At 43.3% G+C, this 25,127-nt stretch overlaps 1 protein-coding gene across 1 annotated transcript in view; it reads right to left on the bottom strand.

Annotated features, from left to right (window-relative positions):
* Positions 1–81: 81 nt before the first annotated feature.
* LOC138207589 (fatty acyl-CoA reductase 1) overlaps positions 82–25,127 on the bottom strand; it is a 49,377-nt gene continuing 24,331 nt past the window's right edge. The window contains exons 3-12 of the mRNA XM_069164932.1: positions 15,976–16,151; positions 11,823–12,002; positions 10,404–10,581; positions 8,680–8,724; positions 8,446–8,564; positions 7,009–7,076; positions 4,620–4,791; positions 4,384–4,513; positions 3,419–3,546; positions 82–2,819 (exon numbers count right to left, since the gene is read on the bottom strand). Of these exons, the coding sequence (XP_069021033.1) occupies positions 2,657–2,819; positions 3,419–3,546; positions 4,384–4,513; positions 4,620–4,791; positions 7,009–7,076; positions 8,446–8,564; positions 8,680–8,724; positions 10,404–10,581; positions 11,823–12,002; positions 15,976–16,151 (1,359 nt within the window). The 3' untranslated portion in view covers positions 82–2,656. The remainder of the gene's footprint in view (positions 2,820–3,418; positions 3,547–4,383; positions 4,514–4,619; positions 4,792–7,008; positions 7,077–8,445; positions 8,565–8,679; positions 8,725–10,403; positions 10,582–11,822; positions 12,003–15,975; positions 16,152–25,127) is intronic.

The following is a 25,127-nucleotide window of genomic DNA, read 5'->3' as shown; positions in this document are numbered from 1 at the left end:
TCTCTGAAAAGATAAAGAAACAAAAGACATCATACTGATGTCTGAAAGGGATTTTCCAGGACTTTGTGAGCTGTAGGTACCGTTGCTTTCCATTTCCTCCTCTTCCACCCTGAAATCACAAGTCAGCAGTTTAACAGACTGCAGCACACTTTTCTTTTTTTTTTTTCCTTTTCTAGTTTATTTCAGTTTTGCCAAGCAGACTTTGAAGTGTTGTCAGAGCAGGGAATACAGGTGGTCCAACATTTTTGCAAATGACACCAGAAATAAGATGAAGTCATTGGTTATAACAGTAGCTCCAGCCTGGGAGGAGGGGTTCACACCAACAGTGCTCTGCACTTAGTCAGCAAACAGTTAAGGTTTCGCTGTCAAACACAGGAGGAGCAAACCAGACCGACACCGTTAAAGTAGCCCTGTAGGTCTTTGAGAACGAGCTGACGACACCGCTTCATCATGCTGGCCTTGTACCGATGCACACATTTTGGTTGATTATCCCCGTCCGTAATTAAGAGGACAGTTACCATGGTTACACCAGACGAGGGCTTTGCATAAACATTTTTGTTTTGTCCCTTTTTTCCCCCTCCAATAAAAGGTTCATCACCGTTACGTATTTTTGTTGACTCAGTCAAGCCTTGCAACATATACACAATACTGTACACAGTTTTCTTGTTTGTTTAGTAAAAATCCAACTCGCCTGTCACACTTAATACTTTTGGTAGACTCTGTGGGAAGCTCTGTGGTCCTGTGAAGACACTCAAGCAAAGAACTCAACAGTCAAATACAAGTTTTTTTGGTAGTTTATAAGAATAATGTTCATTTATTTACAGATTTATTTCCAAAACTGGGGTCAAGGATGTAATGCCAGGAGGGTCTTAACCACGTGTCTAGTCCCTAACCTAGCACTGTGGTTCAGGTCTGGTCTATTGAATAAATTACAGGTGTCCATTCTGCTCGCTGTGGGGTCCCTCATGGCTCTGCACTCAGTCCACTCATTTTCTCTTTTTATTGCGTTGGGGAGTCATTTGCAACTGGGGCGTGAATTGTCCTGTGCAGATGACGCTCAGCTTTATATTGGAACCGGCGGTAACGATTGCTCCCTGGCGGGGAACAACCGCCGAGCGTTCAATAAGGCAGGCCTGCTTGGTCCCGAGCCATTTTTATGCCAATTTCACCAAAACAAGACTATTTTATGAGTTTGCCATCACTGAGCCTATCTTTGCCACAAAACAATTGAGTTTGGTTTAAAGAAATACAAACAAGCCAGAGCATTAGAAGTAGGTCTGGCTATGAGACACTACTTGGACCCCAGCATTGAGCTTCATATTGGACTAGTTTAACTGGACCCATTCCTTGGACTTTTCCATTTTGGCTGGACTTCATTAGCACGATATATTTTAATCCTTCATTTGGCTTTTCCAAGTATTAGAACATACATTTAATTTGTAATTTTCCCACTATGGCTCCTAATACACCCCCAGCTGACGGAGGAGAAGGGGGGGGGATTTCTCTGAAATGTCTTTCCCGAATGTGCTAAAGTTTTGGGGGTTTTATCTTGGAAATCTTTGTTAGGAACATGGGAAACATTGTACAGTATATGCTGGGCTATACAAATAAACTTCACTCTGATGTACACATATTTATATATACTACACTGCCAAGGTCTACCACAGAGTCGGACTAGCCTTCGACGCAAGTATAAAGATGTAAAAGTAGTAAACTTAGTTTCAGTACAAACTGCTGTACAAACAGGCAAAAAGTGGATGAGCATTCAAACAAACAAGGTCTATGTTCAAAGACATACTGGCTTCCTCATTCGTAAATGAGCGACAACCTCAACAGCAGGAAAGGTGGCAGATCTGTAGGTTTCTGTGATCGTGTGGTCGGATTTTAGCTTTAATACTCGTCTTGGTAATCTGGATCGGCCACGAAACCGAGCCACCGGTGAGTTTTTTTGTGCGCACGTGTGTGTGTGTGTGTGTGTGTGTGTGTGTGCGTGAGATGTTTAAAAGGCAGTAGATACACATGATGCAAGACACACGGATATCCAAATCACCTGCGTATTAGAGAGGAATCGGAGATGCCCACAGTAAAAAAACACAGAACCAAAATGATCTTGTAGAAATTGTCCTCCACTGACACACTGCCAGATTTCAAGTATGAAAACCCCCCCAAAAAAACCAACAACAACAACAAAAAAAAATAATCACAAGGCAAAGGCAATGTACAGAAATTCAAGAGGGTGGAAAAAAGAAAAAGAAAAGTGGAAGTCACACAAAAGGCTTATTGTTGCATATATAATTGGCCACTTTGAGAAGAAAACAGTAGGTACAAAATGAACGACAACACTTTTTCTTGGACGGGGTTTTGGTGACTGAACAGTGTACAAACTGATGACAGATTTCCAAACAAAACAAATAATTCATGGCTAGTAGACCTCTTATTTTTTCCTCCCTTTATCTCCCTTCTGAGTGCTTCACTCAACAGCTGCCCCCACCTGTAGAGAGCCCTGCTTGTCCACACTAAGAAGGATTTCCGGAGTGTCTTCAGCAGATGTCGGAGTCTCTGATGTTATGTTTCCTGCTGACGGCTTTTAAAAAAAAAAAAAAAAAAAAAAAAAGGCGAGGGGCTGCTGTCTCTGGGGTGAGGCGGTGAGGAGGACTCAGTTGGTTAAGGTGCTGGATGCGCGGAAGTAGGAGAGGAACTTGAAACAGAGGCTGACCACAAAGTACCAGATGTTTCTGGCCATCTGGGAGCGGGCGATAAACACCCTCCAGATAAAAACTACCAAAAGAGTGTTGAAGGTGTAGCGGATGTTCCTCAGTCTGGAGAGGAGGAAGAGGTGGAGGAGGAGGAGGAGGAGGAGGAATGAGATGGAAAACAAAAAGGTAGAGGGTATAAAAACAGAGGCACTGATAAAACATAGAATGTCTGTACTCAAGTCTTTACAGTAAAGTTTAAAAATGTACACGAGATTACACGCAAGGCATTTTATGAATACAGTTCAGTTATATGATGGATCCTCAACACCATTTTTGTATTGTTAGGAGATGTTTAGCCATTTTTCCTCGTTTTCTAAAGGCAGTGCTGCCTCCTCAACTTGGTCAGATAGATGTTTTTGTGTTAAGAGAAGTAATAAATATAAGTTATTTTATGGCATTTCCTTTGTCTATGGAAACTAGAACTCGTCTCCGAGTAAATCGTAGTTTATACCATCTATAAAAACCCAAAAGAAACCCATTCAGTGTTGCTTTCAATAACAAAAAAAAGGCAGTTAAGATACATTTTAAATAAGTGAAAGTCTGGTGTTTCTGTCAAAACCACTCAACTTAAATTCATTTAATTTGCTTAAAATGTTACATTTGTTTGGCAGTCTACACGGACTCTAATGATGTGTTTCTGTTGCGTCGTGCTGTTGACTCACTTCCTCAGGTGCTGCCTGGCAGCGGGAATGTCAGACATGTCTTCGTTCAGGACGTACTTCTTGGTGCCGATGCAGTAGTTCTCGATGTACTCCGGCCAGTTCAGCTGGCGCACGTCAAAGTTAAACGTCTGCAAGATAGGTGGAGAGATGTTGAGACTAAAGACAAACAAAGAGCCGCTGCAAGTGAAAGTGAGGTCCCGTTCGCTCTCACTAGGTGGCGCAACAGGCTGCCATTTATCACATTACAGTCCCAGTCAGTGCTGCTCTCTCCAACATATAAATAACGGAAGCAAACAAGTACTCGGATCCTTTACATGCAGAAGTAGAAAAGTGGTGCATTCAAATTTTCTTTTGACTAAAAGTAGTATTGTTTCTAAAATGTACTAAAACTATCAAAGCATAGCGGCTGCTTAAAGAGACCGTTTGCTGTTTGAGTTATTTATTTTTTTTTGATTTTATACACTTTATTAATCCCTGAGGGGAAATTTCTTCACTACTTTGCTGCATTCTGTTGTATTTACATAAAGGTAATTGTGTGTGTTTGGTCAGTGCAGACAATTTTAATACGCTTGTTAACTTAATCTGTAGAAAATTATAATTTACAATGCAGATCAGATACTTTGAATGAGGAGTCTCAATCTGCAAAATAAAGATACCTGTGAAATGTAGTTGGTTAGAAATATAAATGGGCTTTAAAAAGGCAAAAAAAACCAACTATAAAAATAACTAGATAAGCAGAATTTCGAGCCACTTGCACTTAAACTACATCCACTTAAGTACTTTACTAATGTCTATTTTCCGCCACTATATTTTCAGTGTGAACGTGAAGAGGAGATTATAATCATTCAGAACATCTGAGGTACTTTAATTATAACGTGACAGATGAAAAGCATCAGGTTCCTCACAGTAACCCGAGAAGACGTGCAATTTGCCGCAAATTGGCAGCGTGTACGTGGATGATGTACCTTCCTGTCGTCGGGTGTTAGCTGGCTCATCAGCATGCTCATGTTCTCGGAGTTCCACTCCCAGTCCTGGCTGCTGAAGTACTCCAGCAGGCCGATGGCCTTGTGCAGACGATTGAAGATGCGCATCATCCTGCAGCAACAGAGGGATGCAGATTACAACACAGTCCAACTTTATAATTATTATTATTATTTTTTTTTTTAAATTAGTAGTTGGGACAGATGGCGGCGGGTCTTACTGGGGCTTCTGTCCGGACAGACGCAGGAAGAGGTCGTAGATGAGGGCGGGGAACTTGTGGCTGACCAGGATCCAGTACTGGTTGATCAGGTAGTTGGAGGTGATGTTGGCGTTGGGCCTGCGGAAAGCCTGCTCCAAGGGGTTCCTCTTGAAGGACGACATCACGTGGTGCTCTGCAAATTTCAGATGGTTGACCGGGTTTTGGAGACTCTTCGAACAATCAGAACGAAAATACACTACGTCTGTGCCGTCAATAAGATTTTCAACTAATTTCTGACACGTCTCCATGCTCTTTAAAACACTAACTTTCGGTTCAGGAGACGTGTCATTTTTTAGCATCCAGCCTTTGCTTGGTTTGTTTTTAAACCATGCAGTAGACAGATTTTTTTTTTGTGTAATTTAAAAAAAAAAAATCCAGACGATTGTAAGTCTCAGATGGTTGTTTAAAGTCTCTTCCTCTTTTCAGATAATCCCATGGTAAACTCTGTGACTCAAATGTACGGGCAAAACGGGCTAAATTGGGCACAGCAGTGCTTTAAAAGTCAGCAGAAAAGTGAGGATGCAACGGAAAAAATAAATAAAGCAAAAGCTCCTTTAAAGCCACCGAACATAAACCCTGTTCTCCACGTCCATAAAAACAGAAGCAATCAAACAGGTGAACACACACGGATTGTGGTTTCTCTACGAGGATCATGAGTTCCAGGAACCACGGCTGGTTTTAATCATTGCACGATTTTCAGCTCTGGTTCTCGGGGGAATATCGGGCAGCAAGCGGCCACTCAATGATTCCCCCCCACTGCCCCTCCTCCTCCTCCTCCTCCTCCCCATCCTCCCAGAAATCCTGCAGCGGCCATCCATAGCTGTGTGAAGCAGCCATGTGATTACAGACATTACATCACACAAAGCACGCAAACTGGGGCCTGTGCGGCGTGTTTCCGTGGCAACAGATCTGTGGTGGTTGCAGAGGCCGAGATGACCAGATGCGAGGCGACAGCCAGCTGTGGCCCGACTCCTTGCAACCCGGTTGACAGCACCGCCGCTAACCTTGAGGTGCTCCCCGAGGTCTGGGACGGTCGTGAAAAAACAGGTCTCGAGTCGAGTACCCCGTAATTCTTTGTGAGCGACATGCAGCTACATCATCGTCCTTCAGTCATTCTCTAAATTTCATATTCGGGAAAACTATATTCTCAGAGAGGGCGACTGCATCAGCTTCATCTCAGGCTCTCATCGACGCCGGCGAGACTGGAGTACACAGCTCTTCTTTTATAACAGCCAGTCGCAGGGATGAGACCTAATCCCGCCACGAGCCATCTGGTAGATATTTCCCTGGTGACGGGAGCATGTTTGTTAATCTGAGGGTCCCCTGCCATACTGCCATCCCGCATCTTCTGGGTGGAAACAGAGTTTTTACTCTTGATGTGGAATCCCACCGCTTCTGTCGTGACCTCAGAATAAGTGCTCTATCGATTCAGGACGACGCGGAGCTTCAATTCAATTCAGCCGTGTGATGCATCGTGTTTGTGGAGAAGGACGAGGACGTGACATTAAATGTAGCATGAACGTGCAGCACATTTTTAAACTGAAGTTACGATGTAAATACAGCAAGTTTGAGCTTTTAGTGGAGAAGTTTTATACTTGTATGTTGTGCAATTATGAATTCGGGTCATTTTAATTTCTTTTTCATGCAGAGCTGAAATAATCCGTCAATTGTTGAGTCAGCAGAGATAAAAAGGCCATTCATTTGATGATTATTAGGTTAGTAAAAGTATGGGTCAGACAAGTCATCAATGGCAGTTTAATGTAATTCAATTAACATTTACATTAACAGAAAAATGTTACAACTGTTAGATTACAATATTGCAAAACCTCAAATATTTATATCCATCTAATCTATAATAAAACTTTATGAAAACAGTATTTATTGTCTGAAGTTGTGTGTGGGGGGGGGAATCCCCTGAACTAAAATCCCTACATGGTTTAATGCGGGGAAAAAAACAAACTAATTTGCTTTTGAAAAAACAAAGTTGCTTGTTTCTTATTGAAACCCAGTTTTACCAAAGTCCTGAGAATCGAGTGAAGTTTATGGAACCTGCTCATGAACGGTCAAACGCGCGTCATTCAGTGCCGCCGATGTGTTTTAACTCCATCTTCTGCTTCTGTCCAGCAGGTGGCAGCTGCTCTCCACCCGCAGCCTCAAACACCACATCCGAACTACATCACGGGGATATTATGTCACAACTCCTGAGTATTGGTTTGTGATGATGAAAGCAAAGTGAGATGACAATTCTTGCGGGATGCCGGCAGACGCAGACAAAACGGCTCTATAAATATCCTCCTGCAGTGACGGCTTTCTATTTACCTTTGAACAAGACAACAAACGGTGCACCTACCGATCTCTCCCCAGTGGAACGGGTTGATGCCGCCGGTCGTGCAGTTGTACACCAAGGCTGTTTTAGGTCTGCAAAGGGGGAGGGAGGGGAGGGAGGGGGTGAAGGTCATCATAACGTCTATGAAAATATATGAGTCTACATTTCATCCGTTTAAGCTAAGAAACTGGAGTACAATAAAAAAATATATATATATTTTTATGTGATGGGGTCATTATTCTAGTGTTTTTTTTTCTTTTTTCTCATTTCTTAGCCGTCTATCTGATACGAGAGTAGCTGCCACAAATTGTTCCTCACATTGTTTCCAGTCTGGAAAATCTGACTGAGTCAATTTCGCTGAGACTAGAGTGAAGTCGTGAGTCACGAGTAAGACATTTCCAGGGAAAACCTGTCAGTGGAAATAATGAGATGTCAGTTTTTAACCCACAAAATTTTCTTTTTTAATTCATTTGGCAAATTTTAAGAATTTCTTGGACCTTTTTATTACCAGAAAAAGTTTCCTCGTTCCTTTTTATTGATTCATTCAGTCTCTCAGTATCAACACAGAACATTTATCTCGATCTAGCGTGTCATTTATTTTCCCTCATCTGTACACAGCAGCCTACTTTAGTTTTTCAGTGCCACATTTTCGACTAAATTCTTCATTTTATTGGCTGGAACAATATGACGCAACTCCTTTATGCAAACTGAAGATAGTACCACTAACCAGTAAAGAATTGCAAATTGTAATCTGAGCAAAATATGCACATCTCTTCCAACTACTTTTATCACTTCAATCTCTGTACCGCACCGTTATAAAAGCCCTGCAGTATGCCTGTTACTGTGGTGCATTTCCAACAGGATGCCTGGTTGAGTTTCTACTGGGCTGCGATCACTCATTTAAAACAAGGTTAAGTTATTCTACTCTTCATCAGTGTTCTTTCACTGTTTGGGTGAACGATAGAAGAATGAATAAAACTTGTTATTTTTGGAGTCAACAGTTTGAATCTGTACAGATGTTAGTGTCTGAACTAAATACGTCACTTTTGTTCATTTATTTGTAAGATTTTTTTTTTTTAAATTTGAGGTTTCTCTTTGGAGTAAAAACAAAAATAGGAATTGTAATTCCATATAAATAAGTTTAAATCAGAGTGAAAACAGTTGTGTAACACCTTCTGTGGCTTTGGCGTTGTTTAAGTGTGAAAAAAAAAATAAGTGAAATCACAACGTGGGATTGAACCGAGTGTTTTGGGCTTGTGTTTGGGATCTAGCGTGGTTGAAGATGGACCTCCAGCCGGGACTTCATCTCAACCTCTGCTGCATCAGTTTGACCGTTCTTTTTACTTTCGTACTTTCAGACCATCGTATCCGGTGACGCATCAGTGTCATAATCTCGCAAACGCTTTCATACCCAGCTATATCTTTTAAGGTTAGGGGCTGAGGTTCGGAGCGTTTCCTCACCTGTGCACAGCGGTGTACCAGCCAGCAGCCAGGGTGAGGTTGATGACCACGTCCACAGGGATCAGATCAGCCACTGCGTCGTTGTTGGCTCTCATGGTGCGCAGGATCCCCTTTCCTGCCTGATGACAGGACGACATCACCTTAGGGACTCCAAACCTTCTCTGTGTTTAAGAGCTCTGGGATTATAAGAGTACCATGTTTAAAAAAAAAAAAAAAATAAAAAGTTTTACTCACAGCTATAAATACGCCGCTCGGCCCGTTGAAGTTGTCGATCCAACCCTGAGGTGCGACAACACAGAGAAGCGTTAATCCTCAGTCGGTTACAGCAGTGAGACCGAATAACGGTCACAGCGACACATGCGGCTCCGGCTGTGTGGCGAGACAGCTGTTCGGGGGTTACGTTACTTCCTGTGGCGCGGGAACATGGGAGGCTGGGCGGCCGTGATTGTCGACTTCAATTAGACGCCATTAAAAATGGATGAAACCACTGGTAGTGGACTGCTGTGGTTTATAAATGTGGGGGGCTCGTGACTCATTATGTGGTTCGCGGCCAAGGCTTATCCCGAGTCTAATAATACTCAGTGGTGCAGATAAGGGGCACAGAAGGTGAGCAGGCCGCCGGGGCCAGAGGTGTTTTTAGCACGACAATCTGTCAGTGGCGGTGAGCCAGTCTGAAGGGCAGACATCTAACCACGACAGAACGTAGATGCACGTCGTGGTTGTAAACACAAGCATATAAATAAGCCTTTCCCTTCCCCCTCCTCCTCCTGGCCTCACAGTGCCGACTGCCACGGGCTGCCAAGGCGATTGCATGGCCAAGCGTGAGTGAGGCCTTTTTGAAGTGGCGCTGCCAGGCCGAGCTTACAACCGCGGGCTGAGCAGGGAGCCAGGAAGCGCCGTCACAGCCCCAGCGAGCAAACACGAGGCCTACATATCCTGACTCCACCAGAAACAAGAACTTTCCTGTGTTTTATACATGCGGTATCATCTCGGAGGCTTTCCGATTACCTTTATTTGATGTGGAGGCTTTAAGCGAGCTGAAGCCTCCAAAGTGTTTCTCACATTGGAAGAAAAACACCAAAACGACAACCATGTTCAGTTCAAGATTGAGGTGACGATTTTCTGCTCGGCTCAGTTTTTGTTTTTGTTTTTATGAATGTTGACTGAATATCTGAAGTAGTCTGAACAAGTTCATTCTTGACCTCGGAAACAGTATTTGATTAAATCTTGCTTTTATCAGAGCTTTCATCACCATCTCATGGTCTCAAAGTCAATTGGCTCACATGCAGCAGCTCCAAAATGTGACTTAAATCCTCGATGACAAATACAAATGTTGAGGATGAAAGATGTTTATTCAGGAAAGCCGTGCACTGTTCAGCTCTCGTGGTAAAAAAACAAACAAACAAACTAAAAATTCCTCAGAGTTCCCATGAACTTCTCGACACTCTTCAACTCTGCCTTCGGTTTACGTGCGTCTTCGCCCTCTGTATCCCATTTATACCCTTGTTAACCCGCCCTCTCCTTCCCTCCCTCCCCTCCCCCCCAGCAGCTGCTCGGATTGATTGAAGATGACCGTGTTGAGAAAGCAGGTCTTCGTCACAAATATTAACCAATTTGCTTTAATCCCGCGCCACTTAAGATAAAGGCCACAGGGGAGCAGTATTGACCCGTGCAGGATTACGTCGATCAATATCTTATTTCCATTCGTTTGACTGTCGGAGGGAGGGGGTGAGGGGCCGAGAAGTCACGCGAGGCGCTCGTGGCTGTGAAACACGCGCGTTCAACAGCTACAACCGGCAGCAGACGCATCAAAAAAAAGTTTCGCAGTTATTTTCTGCTGTTAATCACCTATGAATACAACAATCACTGTATTTTACAGCCGGTACACCGCAATGCAACACAATTTGAAAAAGTGGTTTGGCTACGGAGGAGCGAGAGAAAATATTGAGGGGACTCACAGGGAAAGGCTCCTGCCAGCTGGCTCCCACTATGGAGGGCCTGATGATGCCAATGTTGAGCTTGTCTTGCTCCTGCTGCACCACGTACTCGGCCAGGGCTTTGGTGTAGGTGTACGTGTTGGGCCTGTCGCCGATGAGCCGCGGCGTGATGTCCCGCACGATGCCATCATCCATCCACCTGATGTCAGGAACCAGAAGAGCTCAGTCAGAGGAATAACACGGACATCGAGCTGCAGCACCGAGTCATTCTTTAAACCACGAACCAGCAGGTGATTACAGCGCTTCTGGAGATGGTATTTAAATTGAATATGGTTTGTGCCCCAGAAGAACAGTACGTGCTCACAAAGATGTGTTAAAAGCTATTTAGTGGTACCAAGTAATTTACATTTAAGTGACTGCTTTTTATTCCGCCCACGAGTTTTGACCCAAAGCCTTTTTTTTCCCTTTTTTTTGTTAAATTTTTTTTTTAAATCAGGGGATTTTATGAAATGTAAAAGACCAGTTTCAACAATTTGAGGAGGCTGAATCTGTCACTTCGCCCCCAAAAAGGAGGATGCGTTTCTAACAGAAACTTCAAAACCATATATTGATAAAAAAAAAAAACTCAATAAATTAAAGCAAAAATCACACTACTTGTTTCCTACCATCACCCTTCAAATCAAAATTATACATAATACAAAAAAAAAAAGGGGGAAAAAAAAATCCCTCCAAAAACATGCAGCTACTATGAGTTTTACATCTCTTCTGTTTATATTCTTCATTTTGATCAGTGAACTGTGTTTACACGTATTCGAAGCGGAGGAAGCCTCGTCTCAGTTGGACAGGTGCACGTGTTGCCCAATGTTTGCAGTCTGTTGAAATAAACAAGCTAGCGATAAAAGCCCTTTTTTCTGCAGCCAGTTGGCTGAGCGTGCACAGGTGTGAAAAGCGGCAGAGCGTCGGCAAATTCTTTTCTCCACATCACTCCTTTCATCCTGTTCAAAGTCAACAGCTGAACACGGGTCGATGGGATGAAATCTGTGTTTGTATTCTGATCCGTTTCATAGCACTGAAAAATCGGAGTAAGATTAGACCAAATGTTTTGACACATTCGTCGCAGTGTGATTTAGCGCTGCGGTTAATTTTCATTGAAACTTAAGCCTCATTATGTTTGAAAGGAAGCAATCATTTCTAATGAATTGCAGAGGTGCTCCATTTCTTTTAATTAAAATTCCTTGTCCGAGATGTAAAAGCAACAAACTATTCAACAACTATTTAACTATTCAAACCTGCTTTCACATCATTTTACTCGTTTCTTGTGGCAGAAGACGAGTTTTCTAGTGGATTATCAGCTTTCCGCGAATCAAGCGGAACTGGAATTGATTTCGTGTCTTCAGGGAAGAAAAAAAAAAGAAAAAAAGCAGTCCAACATCCACTCACTCGAGAGACTCGATGAGCTTCTTGGGCTCGACAGGCGGCGGGTAGATGATCTCGTCGATGTGCTTGCGGTTGCAGTTTGCATAGGCGGTGGAGATGTGAATGAAGACCTCGAGGTGATGCATCTGCTGGGCCAGGCTGAGGAGCTGCTGTGTGGCGATCACATTCAGCTGCAGGGCGTGTCTGCAGGAGAGAGGAGAGACACGGTGTTAAAGGCTGAGCGTCTCTGGGTGTGTGTGTGTGTGTGTGTGCGTGTGTGTGGGCGCTTCAGATTAGGCGTGTTTGCTAATATCTCTGAGAATTTGCACGCCAGAACGTTTGTTTGCCGACGACAGGGAGCTTCGTTCTAATGAGTATTTGCAGAAAAAGGATTTAAAGCACAGCGACACGACGCCGATAAAGTCAAACGGAGGCGGGAGAATGAGGACGAGGCAGAACGAGGGGAGGGGGAAAAAAAAAAAAAAAACAGCGAACATCTGCTCTTCTCAAATGTGTTGTTCTCATCATTTTCACTGCTCATGCAACCACTCACCCAGCCATGAGCATCTACTTTGTGCAGCTCTGCACTCTCCACCAGGACAGAGCCGATGAATCATCCCACTATACAATCTCACTTTTACTCGGGTTTCCCCTTTTTCTTCCTTTTCTTTTAAGCATCTTAAACAGAGTTTTTCCAAATTAAAACACGTCTGACGCAAACTTGTGATTTTGATGGAATCAACATCAAACCAAACCCTCTCAACCTCTCCAATAATCGCATCAGTAAAATGACAAGACTGCCGTCCACCAAGTGCTGAAGTGTGTTTAAGAAGTTGAGAAGGAGAGAAACGAAGAGATTTGTTACACAGAAGACAGAAAAACCTTCGGAAATAAAAAAAAAAAGAGAACAAATGGAAAGAAAACAATGCGTGTCTTTTGTTCAACCAATAGTCCAAAACTCAAATATATTCAACTTATTAAAAACAGCGGAAAAAAAGCTGAAAATGGTCACATTTCAGAAACTAAAAGCAGAAAATCTTCTGCATTTTTGATCAATAACTGACTTAAGTTATTAATCCCAATGTGCCCTATGTATGATAAATTAGAAAGTAAACAAAAAGGGGGACAGGATATGACTGTGGTCATCTTAATGATGAACCAATTCATTGTTACTGATTCTATAGATTGGTTCAAGTTGAGCAGAAACTGTCAATGGTCCTGTAATGAGGCGAGTATCCTGATTAACTGTACAAGGTATCTGTATTTCCTGGATAAATTAATTGATTAATCATTTGGTCAAAATCAAGAAAATCATTCCGCTGTTGGGAAGATAAAGTAAATGCATTCTAATGTAGTTTGGACAAAAATGAAATCAAAACAGAAAGTAGAGGAAAAAAAATAAATAATAATGATGTCATTTTTCCCAGGATGATGAACATCCTGCAGGCCACGCACCAACACATTTCACTTAGTAAAACCTCAGCATTAAGCGGAGGATCCGTGTCAGCGCTGCTGCATGACTGCAATAACAGAGTCCATTGTGCCTGAGGCAACGGTAAGAAACACAGAGTTTAACCAGACACTGCAGGGCACACTGCTTCTCTGGATCCGTGTGGGCGGAAAACTCACAAGGTGGCTGAGAAAGTGGCAGAAGCAGCAGAGATGGACGACCTGCGTGGGGGAGCGTCATCGTCCCGCCACCTTCTGGTACCGTACGCAGGGTGTCACGTCCCTTTTAGCTGTATAACGCAGTATATTCTCATGGCACCTTTACTTAAATGAACCAAATAGAGACAATACAATTTTGCTGAATCAATAACTAAACACAACCATAAGTCGCATCTCTGATTTTACCACTAATCTTTGCTTTCTCTTCCAGACTAGTTTTTTTTTTAATAATCTCCGTCACAGTCCTTTACTGTTCTTGTATGACCACGCTTTGTAGACGCCGATCATCTGATTGCTTATGTTTCTCGCTCCACTGCTCTTCAGCAATGTTGCTGCAGTTACAAATCTCAGTGATTACCTCACAAAGTATGATGTTTTTATTACAGCCAGCGACGAGGGCCAAAACTAACAAAATTATATCCATGCTTAAATATTCAGGAATGATTCCTTTAAGTATGGCTGAAGACCTGCAGAAAAGCTCTGGACTGAGTCTCAAACTTGGAGTCCTCTGATTTATGGCCCTGCACTGCTTACAAGGCTGCCGGCCGCTACACCAGAGTAATGACTCCGAGATGACAGAGAGGCGAGGGAGGAGAGAGAAACAGTGAACAGAGCGGGAAAAAAAGAAAAAAAAAGATGAAGGCCACAGAGAAAGACGGAAGGTGAAACGACACCGAGTTAGAAGGAGCCAGTCAGAAAGCAGTAACGGATCAATTTAAATCTGTGTGGAGTCCAGCGCAGCAGCTTCATCCTAACTGAGCTGTCACTCAAACCGCCCCGCCTCCAAAACACCCATCTTCAAGGGAGCTTTACGAGTCATCCATCACCTCAGACATAAATAATCTACCCACATACATGCACGATTACAAAGAAAACAAAAGGCTTATTTTTCCAGGAACAAGCCAAGCCGATCATCAGAATTATCTTTTAAATTTTCTTTTTTTTTACCAAATCTATAAAAAGAAACAAAAAAAACAAAAAAAACATCTCGGATAGTGCACATTTTTAGGACTCATTTTCAAACACTGGTGCACTGATTACATTTCCTATACCTCAGATTATTTATTTATTTATTTTTTTAATTGGATGCAAATGGTGAAAACGGCTTTCTTCCAGCCTTCCTCCAGTTGCAGCCACAGACACACACTAAATTGTGGCTTTGATAAAAACGGGCTGTGCGACCAGCAGGGTGATGCAGCTCTCGTCCTCTTATTGAATCCTGATGAAAATATTTCAAAAATTTACTTTAGACGTTACTATAAAACTCACATGTTTGGAGCTGCTATCGAGAAGTGCTCTATAAATAAAGAATATTAATGTTATCTTTAAAAAGACACGGCCCGAGCCAGGATTTACCAACATTAGTTGCACACGGGAGATGAGGCCTTGGCTACACAGGAACCCCCTAAAGTATTGGATGCTGCCCCCAAAGACTAAATGGTAGTCAGATAAGTTCAAAGATGGTTCATGTAGTAGGTTAGATAATCGTGTTTGGCAGCCGGAATTAACAGAATAAACACGGTCCAGTGTTTAGATAGAAAAGGTTAAAAGCTCAAACTCAGTCAGACTAGCTTGGAGACAGACTGCCAGGTTGGGAGAAGGTCATTATCATTACAGTTACATAAGAACACCTGTAGCGGCCGTCCGGCAGGAGACACGTGGAGGACAGAGCGATGCCGAGTAATGACGGTAAGGTACGGGACTGTTCGGATGCAAGAGAGCATCAGCACATCATCCACAGAAGATGAAAAAAATAAAAATAAAATACCGAGGTCACCATAATACAGTATAATAATACTCTGCCCCCACTCCCCCCACAGCAGGATTCAATAGCTGTACAGTAGCCTGAGGACCACAGTTAGCCTGATAACAAGCTGGACGTCATCCGAGCATATAGAGACCTCTGAACACATCACAATCAATTTCCACAAACTCATTGGCTGCCTGGCAACACCGGCGGATACAACTCAAACAATTAATTCAACTCAACATCTGAATCACATGTCAGTTTGATACCATCACACTAATTAGAGTGACAGCACTGGCTCTACCTGGGAGATTAAAACCACCCCCCACACGTCACTATTACTTTTAAAAAGTCAGTATCTACTGGTTTGATCCCACGAGCTGAAAAAAGAAGGAATCACCTGTTGTCCTGACAACCTGTCACACTGTACTATAGAGGACGCTTTTACAATGCGCTGTGATTTCTGAACGTCCTTATCCTGTTCTACTTCCTCTTTGCTTTCAATCAATAAAACAATGCAGCCTGCTCAACGGGCTGCAGATCCTCTGGAGCGCAGTCTCCAAACAGGAAATTCTTGTTAGGAGGAACATTTACACGAAATTCCAAAAAAGACGAGCTGGAACGGAAGCAGTAAAAGCAGCGGCGACTCATGGAGGACTTGCAGTGTAAAAGTGGGAGAGTGAAATGTCGAGTATGGTCGTGTTCATGCGTAAAAACAAAACAAAAACAAAAAAAATTAAAAGAAATCCACGTGATCCTCACTTGAGCGGCTCGTCAAAGCGGATGGTGGCGGCGCAGTGGAAGACGATGTTGATGCAGGCGGTGAGCCTCTCCACATCCTCTGGGCTGATGGCCAGGCCGGGCTGCGTCAGCTCGCTGCTGATTGGGATGATCTTCTGGTGGAAATCGGGGTTGTCCTCCCTCACCCGGTCGAAAAGCTGCCGGACACATTAGACAACACGCGCAAAACAGGAAGATGTTTATACTTTTGGCTCATTCATCAGCAGCGATCAAGGAAATGCGAGGCGACAAACGGAGTGTTTCACTCGAGTGCCATTTATAATGCACAAGAGCTGCAGGGCAGGAATGCCAGTGAAACCGACCCAAACGTCGGCAGCTAGACACTGAAACAGCATGAAAAGGAATGCAAATGATTTAAAGTCAGCAAACGTGTAACTTTGCATCAATGCCTCGGGGAGGGGGGGGGGGGGATCACCAATACACCTCTTAAGTTTCGTCATCGCCACCTGATTTGTTTATGATCTGAAACATCTCCATGTTTTTACTTTATATATATATATATGTGGGACAGAAGAAGTGTGGCTGCCGTGGACCTTCAAGTTTTGTCTGCGCAATGACTCAGACTGAGGACTGTCTCCTGATAGACATCTTAAATGTAAACAACACACACACACACACACACACACACACACAGGTCAGCGAGTCGGCCAGGACAAGTAATCGCCTCATTTACAAAAGAAACACACTGCCTGTTGTATGCACAACACTATCAGGGCTGTACATGCAAAGCCTCTGACCTCAACACTGAACACCCTCGACCCCCAATTAACTTGCATGCACAATATATTCACAATGAAACACGTGACGCAAGACACAAAGCCCCGCTTGTGGGATATTATCCCACCTGTTAACACTTGCTGCTTGCTTACCGAGGGCTGCGGATGACATTCCAGCATGGTGGGGGTGGGGGGGTGGCGGGGAGATTATGTGAACTCTCGTCTAGATTTACCAGCTCATGTCTTCGCACAGCCTCTGCTGCCCGACACCCGGCAGAGAGCCGAGCGCTGCAGCAGAGTCCCTGCAGGACTGCGCGTGGTGCCGCTGGGTTGCGTGAGGAGATGCAGCCGAGCCGGATGTCACATTGCATCTGTGCAGTTGCCGTCGAGAGACCGCGAGGAGCAGCGCTGCTTTGCCGCCAACATGGCTGACATTTTTCAGTGGGACAGTAAGGGATGGCAACAAGAAGAAAGATAGGGGGAGTGAAGGGATTGCCATCAAAGTGCGTGTTGCCTATTATGAAATTGCTGCTGCGTGCGTGCGTGCGTGCACGTGTGTGTGTGTGTGTGTGTGTGTGAGCTGTCCGAGTAAGCGGAGCTCTCTTGCTGAAGGGGACAGATGTTGAATTAAACAGCTTCAAACAGCTGTTTATATTCATGTTCTGTATCCTCATCAATCTTCTGCTGTGTAATGCCACCTCTCCAAATACCGTGCACCAACGCTGTCCATACTTAGGCACCAGCCCTGACGTACGACACGCAAAGTCACAACCCACAACCATGTCGAACTGGGGGAGGGGACGGCAAGCAATATCTTCTGCATGATAGTGTAGCACTGTTATTATTATGCAACGCAACAATATTAGTGTTTTCCTCCCTGTGCTCGAAGCCAACAGCTGGCAGTAAGAGCGACTGATGGTCTGCAGAGAGCATCTGCAGAAGAAGAGATTCAGTGCGTTCGGCTTTCGCTGAAAAATATCAAGCCGGCATGCGTTTTACTGAACAAACTGTTCCCTCTTTACTGTATGATTCACAGAGCCGTTGATGTCACATAATGACCTCGGTTCAACTTCCTCTTGAGGGCGCGTAGCTTGGTAACAAAAACAAACTAGCCAGATTTGAGTCCTCGTCACTTCACCCACAACTTTCTGCGGACGGTGGGGCGAGGAGGGAGGTTTACACTGAAAATAAAAGGAAACGCCTGTTATAGCGCTGAAGTTCTTGTGCCCCGTCGTGAGCTAGTGACACGACACAACGGCAGCTGTCAGGGACACATCACCCGGTGACAATGAGACGACGTATACAGAACACGCACGCAGTGAATGTGGGATCTGGGATGGGAATAGCACGGCAACGTCACCCGTCTTAAAACGCCCAAAACTATTTTCCATAAAATGCCCTTGTGTACACAAACACACACTCACTGCTACACATCACTTTGGTACTGCAACTGTCATGAGGTTTGTAACCGCTGCTGAGGCTGAAACCACTTTAGGAACCAAACACCAGAAATAGCCGAGTGAAGCGGCTCCTCAATGCGGCGGCTCCTCAATGCGGCAACAAGAAAAGATGTTTGACTGTGTAGGAACTTTTTATTTTTTATACTTTGTGCTTAATTGTAAAAGTGTGTGTATGTTAGGCCAGAGGTGACCCAATTTTTTCCTATAAAAAGAGCCAAAAAACAATGTGAAATTAGATTTGATTAAAACGTCAAATACTTTACATCAAAGTTACATTCGAAATCTAAAATAAAATTTCCCATTAAGTACAAGACTCCTCTTCAATCTCCTTAATAGTAATGTGATCGTTTTGCATAAATTATTGTCAAAAAATATAAGGGGTCAAATACCACGGAGTGCCAAAACAAAAAGTGTGGGCCAAAATTGGTCCGCGAGCCCCAAATTGGGCGGTATAATGTTTAAAGGCAGCCAATCAGGAGCCAACCTGAGTGATGAGCTAATCCATTGTTTTGTCCACCCCTTTCAGGGGTAACAGTAACAATTTGATCAACAATTAACAATTACACCCCCCTCCCCAATAAAATGAATACTCCCCCACTAACAAAGCCTGTGTGACATCAACATGGCGCTCGAGACAGTATTTACATATTTTACCGACCTTTAATATGATGCACATTAATTTTACTGGTCCGAGGAAATGGGGACGCATCAGTCTCTGATAACCAAACTGCATACTGTGTTTAAAGGGTTATGTTGTGTAAGGATGGTAATTGTTGTCCAACATCTAATATATTAATGTATGGCGACAATCAAGTCCTGATCTGATATTTATACCTTAATCCAACAAAACACTGTTGTAGAGTGAAAACTATTAATGTGACAGTCGTGCTTTTTGTGTCTGACAGCTGAAGAGCCTTAGAAATATTATCTGCATCTCATCTTTCCTGTATAGTGTTTGATATCATTGCCTGTGATGTAGTCATGCTGGACGTGTGGTGGCAGTATCACATGAACATTACGAGCACGAACCAAATATAGGAAGTTCAGCATTTTGCAGTTCACTGGTGCGTTCCACCTGCAAAGTGTTGGAAATTTTCCGTTTAAAAGAAGAAACAAGCGGAAGCTAAACTAGAAACTCTTCTGCCTTTTAACTTGTGATAAGTGAGGCTGCATGTGCAACTCTGAATGAGAGGCTTCCCATTTCTCTCCCAGCTGCTCGCTTCACTCTTTGTCATTTACTTCAGTGGGTTGTGCAAATCTGCACCTGCCATCACACACAGAAATACGACACAATCCCGTCACCTACCGTACGCTTGGAAAACACAAACTTTTTGTGTTCTGTGACTACAACTCAAACCACAATTGTAGTAGACTAGCAGTTCAGCCAAAATTATGTTGTCTTTTTTTTTTTTTTTTTAATCAGCAAAGTTAAATTGTATAAAGACCCAGAATGGAGAAAGTGCATCAGGGTCAGAAGGGTGAATGAGGCCGTACAAATGTGGGCTTGTGAGAGCTCTTTGTTGCGGGCGCAGGCAGAGAACGGCATTGTGGGATTGTGGCGTTGTTTTGTAAAAAGGCTCTTTGGATGATAAGTGGTCTTGTGCCAGCCTTCCACCGCTCGCATGTACCGCTGCACCCTCCTCCGACCCACAAGCGTCAGTGAGCAAACTGCCTTGTACAGGAAAACAATAGTTCACCAGTTTGCAACACTGTGGGAGGAAAAAACAAAAAACAAAAAAAAACACCACCATAGTCATTCCTGCAGCAGAACCACAAGTGTTTTTAGTAGTCCATCTCGTGGTCAGTCAAACAAAGTCACAGCCTTAAACGAGCAAGGTCAACTATAACATGCCTTTTCTTTTATTTAACATTAAGAGGTGGCTTGTGCATGCGGTCACCATTTGTCCTTCCTCAGCAGCGAACAGACCCCGAGGGCAATAAATCTTCCGTCAAGACTGCTTGAAGCAGCCGCTCTGCGGACTTTCACAGAAACCCAACACTAATGGCACTTTCCTTTCAGCCCGGCAACCCGAGATGCCATTTAAGCAGCTTCTGTTCTCACCAACTGCCCTTTAACTGGGCTCCAGTCCTTTCACAGGCACCTTCAAGCAGCCCTTTCCCAAGGGCAAAAGGCGTGACCGGGAGAGAAAGAGCAAGGAAAAAGCAGAAGAGGTGTAAAAGTTGTGAGAAACTTGTGAAGAACGTTTTTTTTTTCTTTTGAATTTTCTTGGCCTCGTCCAAGGAGGCTACGGTGTCAATGTGAGGTCACGGTAGTGGAGCGTGAAGCAGAGCTAATGATGCTCTTCACACCTGAGATGTAGCATAACCTCTTTGAAATACTGGCGCTCCCGGCTGGAGACTCTAGACCGCTGACTGTGTATAAAAGTGGACTTGGCGTCTGGGTTGAAAAGTGAGGTTGACGCAGAAGTGCTATAAACTGCAATACCACTGAGTACCACTAGAGGCTGGCACCATAGACGCCCATTCAACTTCTTTCATGAGATACAAAGTCAATACATTTTTTCCCACTAGTTTTTATAGTGTTGTTCGCTAACACCTTCTTATTAGTTTTCTGGCAGTCCAGTTGAAAATAAACTCATCATTAATTAGAAATTATGCTTTTTGGGGGTGTGTCCGTTTGATTCACAGGCCTGTGGTGCAGTTAGGTTTTTGTTATAGGTGGGTGGGGCCTAGTGTCCCCAGAGTTCCCAATCAGAGCGAATCAGACCCACCGCTCGCTCCTTCCTAGCTTGTCCAAATATGGTCACTTCTGGGTCCAAACCGCTCCAAACTAGCAAGATGGCAAAGATCTGCAAAATGGCAGTTCACAAACCAAGAACAGATTTCCTTCCTTCCTACCACATCTTTGGTACATCAGGACTGGGGGATGGATTTCTGCAAGTTTCTAAAACTGACAAAAAGGGGGGGCACCAGTATTGTTGCCTCTCTTTCCACATTACTTTAATTAATTAAAGTAATTTAATTATTCTATTTTATTGTATATACTGTGCATTTTTATATTTAATATTTTTACTGTTATTTTATTTCTTTCCTCTATCTATCTATCTATCTATCTATCTATCTATCTATCTATCTATCTATCTATCTATCTATCTATCTATCTATCTATCTATCTATCTATCTATCTATCTATCTATCTATCTATCTATCTATCTATCTATCTATCTATCTATCTATCTATCTATCGAAAGCAGCCTAAGTCAGTAAAAACTTCAGTATCTTGCCCGTAAACCAAAACTCGCATGAACATAAAACATTTTCTCGATAGGTTCTCGGACAATTCTGTACGAGCTGGCAATTTGAAAAACAGTCAATTTCCCCTTTTCTTTTTTTATTTCCAGTCTAAAATTTAGCTTCAGTCTGCACCTTTCCCTGCTGAGTACACCAGATGCCACCAATCAGAGATGAACAGGCCCAGGAAAATGTACAGTAGGCAGGGAAGATCTGCCAAAGTGTGTCAGAAAGAAGCAATTAACGGTTGTACCCTCAGCGCTGACCTCCATTTCCTGGTATGCTCAGTCTAAATTAGTCGAATAATAGGATGTGATCTGCGCTACTGACAAAAGAAGGGCAGGGAAAAAAAAAAAAGTTTTACCAAAAAGGATATTGTAATAACCAAAACTCTTCCAGCAGCGTCAGTAGTGAGCATTAGCACAAACGGCTTTACATGGGATGGAGGAGGGAGATCATTATTTTTCAGAGACCGGTGAGGTTCCTCGCTGGCAAATTGACAAGGCTCCATACAAAAGGATGAAATGCTAAGCCGAGGGAGAAGTCAGAAATGCAGCAACTCTCACGGGAAGCTGTGAAGAAGGACAGACATGACTAACCCCCTCCCCTCCAGGGCTGCCAGCATATTAAAAAGAAAAAGGGTTCATCTCCACTCCTCTTTACCCCATCTTCAATCAATCCCTGTCCTTGCCTCTTGCAGAGGCTCCCACGGTATAAAAACACATTTAACCGGCCTGTGTCGCGACACATTTCAATTCCTTAGCAAAAAACCCTCATGGTCAGAGCCTGAACCTGCCTGCTGAATGGGTTTAGAAACATTGATCCAGGACTAATTAGCCTTTAAATGGCGAGTCTTGCTTGTACACTGGAATGCTCCAGGAAACCAAGAAACTCAAATGAATGCGGGGGAAAGGCGACGTAGAGCTCAACTTGATTTTGCATGTGGGACGAGGAGCTCTGGTTCATCTTACAGTAAATGCCACCTTCGAATGGCGTTGTACTTCACGACTGGGCCACTAAACGAGACCATGCCTGCTCTTCTTTTTTCCCCCAATTCTTTCAAGCCTGAATCCGACAGCTTCTTAAAAGAGTTTAGGGGACTAATCGCGGACTGCAGCAAACAGCTCATCAAAGCAAACTAATGAAAATGGAGGGTTTTCTCATGTCTGGCTCTGGGCTGTCATTGTTCATATTGATCTTTTCAATCGAGTTGTGTACGGAGTAAAGAGGTTTACGGTGACGGCAAATGTGGTGTTTCTGGGCTCGACGTTCGGTATGCAGCTGGCTTAGCAATCCAGTCTTTCAGACAGTGATCTCACGTTGAGCGGGAGAAGGAGAATTTTATTACTCCTCAAGAGCAAAGACAGAAATTAGATACACGTTACAATGTGTGGTGCAGGCCTTTGTGCTCTCATTCAATATCTCAAAAGTTTAACACCATGTTAACCAATGAATGGCTGCATTTCTGTGAATGCAACTGAAACTTTTCCGCAGACTTAATATTAAAAATCCAAGCAGCCTCTCTTTTACTGATTGGCTTTTAATGTGAAAAGTCAACAGGAAGTGTTCAATTTCATTCATGGAAGCGTATCAGAAAAAAAACAACAACATGAAATTAACAGGTGGATGAAACAAGTTCTTTCCCGAGAAAGAAACTAGAAAGTCGAAGCATCCTGCTGGTGTCTTTAAATAGTACTGACCTACATTATGCTGAAATTACTATGAGAGTTGTTTCTGTAAGCTACAGGTAATTCCACAGGCTTATATTTGATTATGCTTGCCACAGGAGACTCAATAGCATCATTTGAATACCAGCTTTTATTCAACAAATTATAGTCGTCATGTATCCAGGCCTGCTTGATGCAATCTTTTTTTTTTGTTTTTGGTCCTGGCAAAAAAAAAAAAAAGTATCTTTTTTTTTTTTCCAGTTTGAAGGCAATTTAAGTCCTCATTTCTAAAACTGAAGTCTGACTCTAGTTGCTAAATCTCCATCTGGGTGGTATGAGGATGACTAGCAGGCCCTGAAGTGTTGGCCGTAATGAAATGTTTTTTTTTTTTATGCTGCAGCAAACATGCAACAGTGGCAAACACATCTAGCTGTCCACCCACCAGTAAGTGTGTAAACCACTTTCATGATGTTGATTGTACCGACAACTATTTTGTCTCTCAGGCAACACAAAGCAGAGATGTTTTTTTTCTGACGGAAACAGAGCTGCGGGTTGTAATCTTACGATCATCACTGATACGGAGAGCAGCTTCCCCTCGGTTGTGCCTCTACCAACACCTCTGCTCCTTTTCTGACAGCAAGCAGGATTTCCTCCAGCTGTACATGCAGTATTGAACAACCTTGACACCAAAATGCCAAAAGAAAAAAAACAAAAGGTCCTTCAAATTACCCTGCTTTTTACAATCAGTCACATTATACTAAAATATACATTTGATGTCCATCAAGGCGTCGCATTCGGCCCAGTATTTTTTTTTTTTTTTCCGCCTCCTGGGGTTTGTCACAGGGTGACTATCATGTAGTGCAGATTCTGTTTGATTAACATTCATACCAAGGACTTCAGTCTAAATAAGTCTTCACAGTAATTCAGGGTGAGGTTTCAATATCGATATTTACAATATCTTTAGAATGGTTAGTGTGCTCCTTGTATCCTTAAGAACAACTCCAACAGGCTGCAAGAGTCCCCAGAAGAACACAGTCTTCACTATGCATGTCTGCACTGCCCTAACGACTTCCCCAGCAACCTTTAATGTGATAATTTGTTTCATAAACTGGAGGCACTTTACAGCTTAATTATATGCTAAAGAATTTGTTGCCGCCTCCCTCTGGGGAGGAGCGGCAGCGCTATTGGTCCCCTCGCAGCCTGCTTCCCTGCTGCATCGCATGCCGAGCAACCGCTGATGAGCGCATGCCTTGCAATGCGCCAGACTGGCAGCCACACACTCTCTCCGCTCAGAGTCCCCGTCTCCGGGCAGGACTCAACGCAGCACATGCCCAAAGTAACAGTGCTTGCGCTCATCCTCAGTTGCTGATTAAACAGAGCTTGACACACCTTAGACACACTGCCATGCCCGGTGGTGCACATTAACAGTAGGATTTATCTTGTGAGGGCTGAGTCAGGTATGAATGGTGGGAAGCAGAATGAAAATAGGCTGTTCTTTCTTCAGAAGTGAATGGTAGGTGCTTCAAGTGTGCCGACAGCTGGCGTTCACAATTCAGGCAGGAATTTCATCAGTGCCACAGGTGGAAACAGAGCTGCTGGTCAGGGCCGGCGGGAATCAATGGATCTTGAATATTTATATCGTTGGAAAGATCATCTGGCTGTGGATTCAACAGGCAAATGGGAAATCAATAAAACAATATAATCATATCGGATCAGAGTGTGATAACGAGTAAAGGACTGAACACCAACAGCGTGTGTGTCAGTGGCAAAGTGTCCTCTGTGAACCCATATCGCATCTATAATTACAGGGACAAGGGAGGGCTGTTTTCACATTGGGATGTAGTTTTAACCCTTTGATCAGCAGGGACAACTTCACAAAAAAGGGCTTCAAGGATTGTTCTGACACTGAATGAGTCAATTCTAAAAGAATTCTTAAATCTAATGGCAGAAATGTCTATTTAAATCTCTGAGCATAAAGAACTTCTATTAACTTTGGTAATTTTTCTAAAAAGTACTAA

This window comes from Embiotoca jacksoni, unplaced genomic scaffold (genome assembly GCF_022577435.1).
Source record: "Embiotoca jacksoni isolate LCO1_2020_lvr unplaced genomic scaffold, fEmbJac1.0.p SCAF_32, whole genome shotgun sequence".
Classification (NCBI taxonomy): domain Eukaryota; kingdom Metazoa; phylum Chordata; class Actinopteri; family Embiotocidae; genus Embiotoca; species Embiotoca jacksoni.
This window is presented reverse-complemented; position numbering and strand designations above follow the sequence as displayed.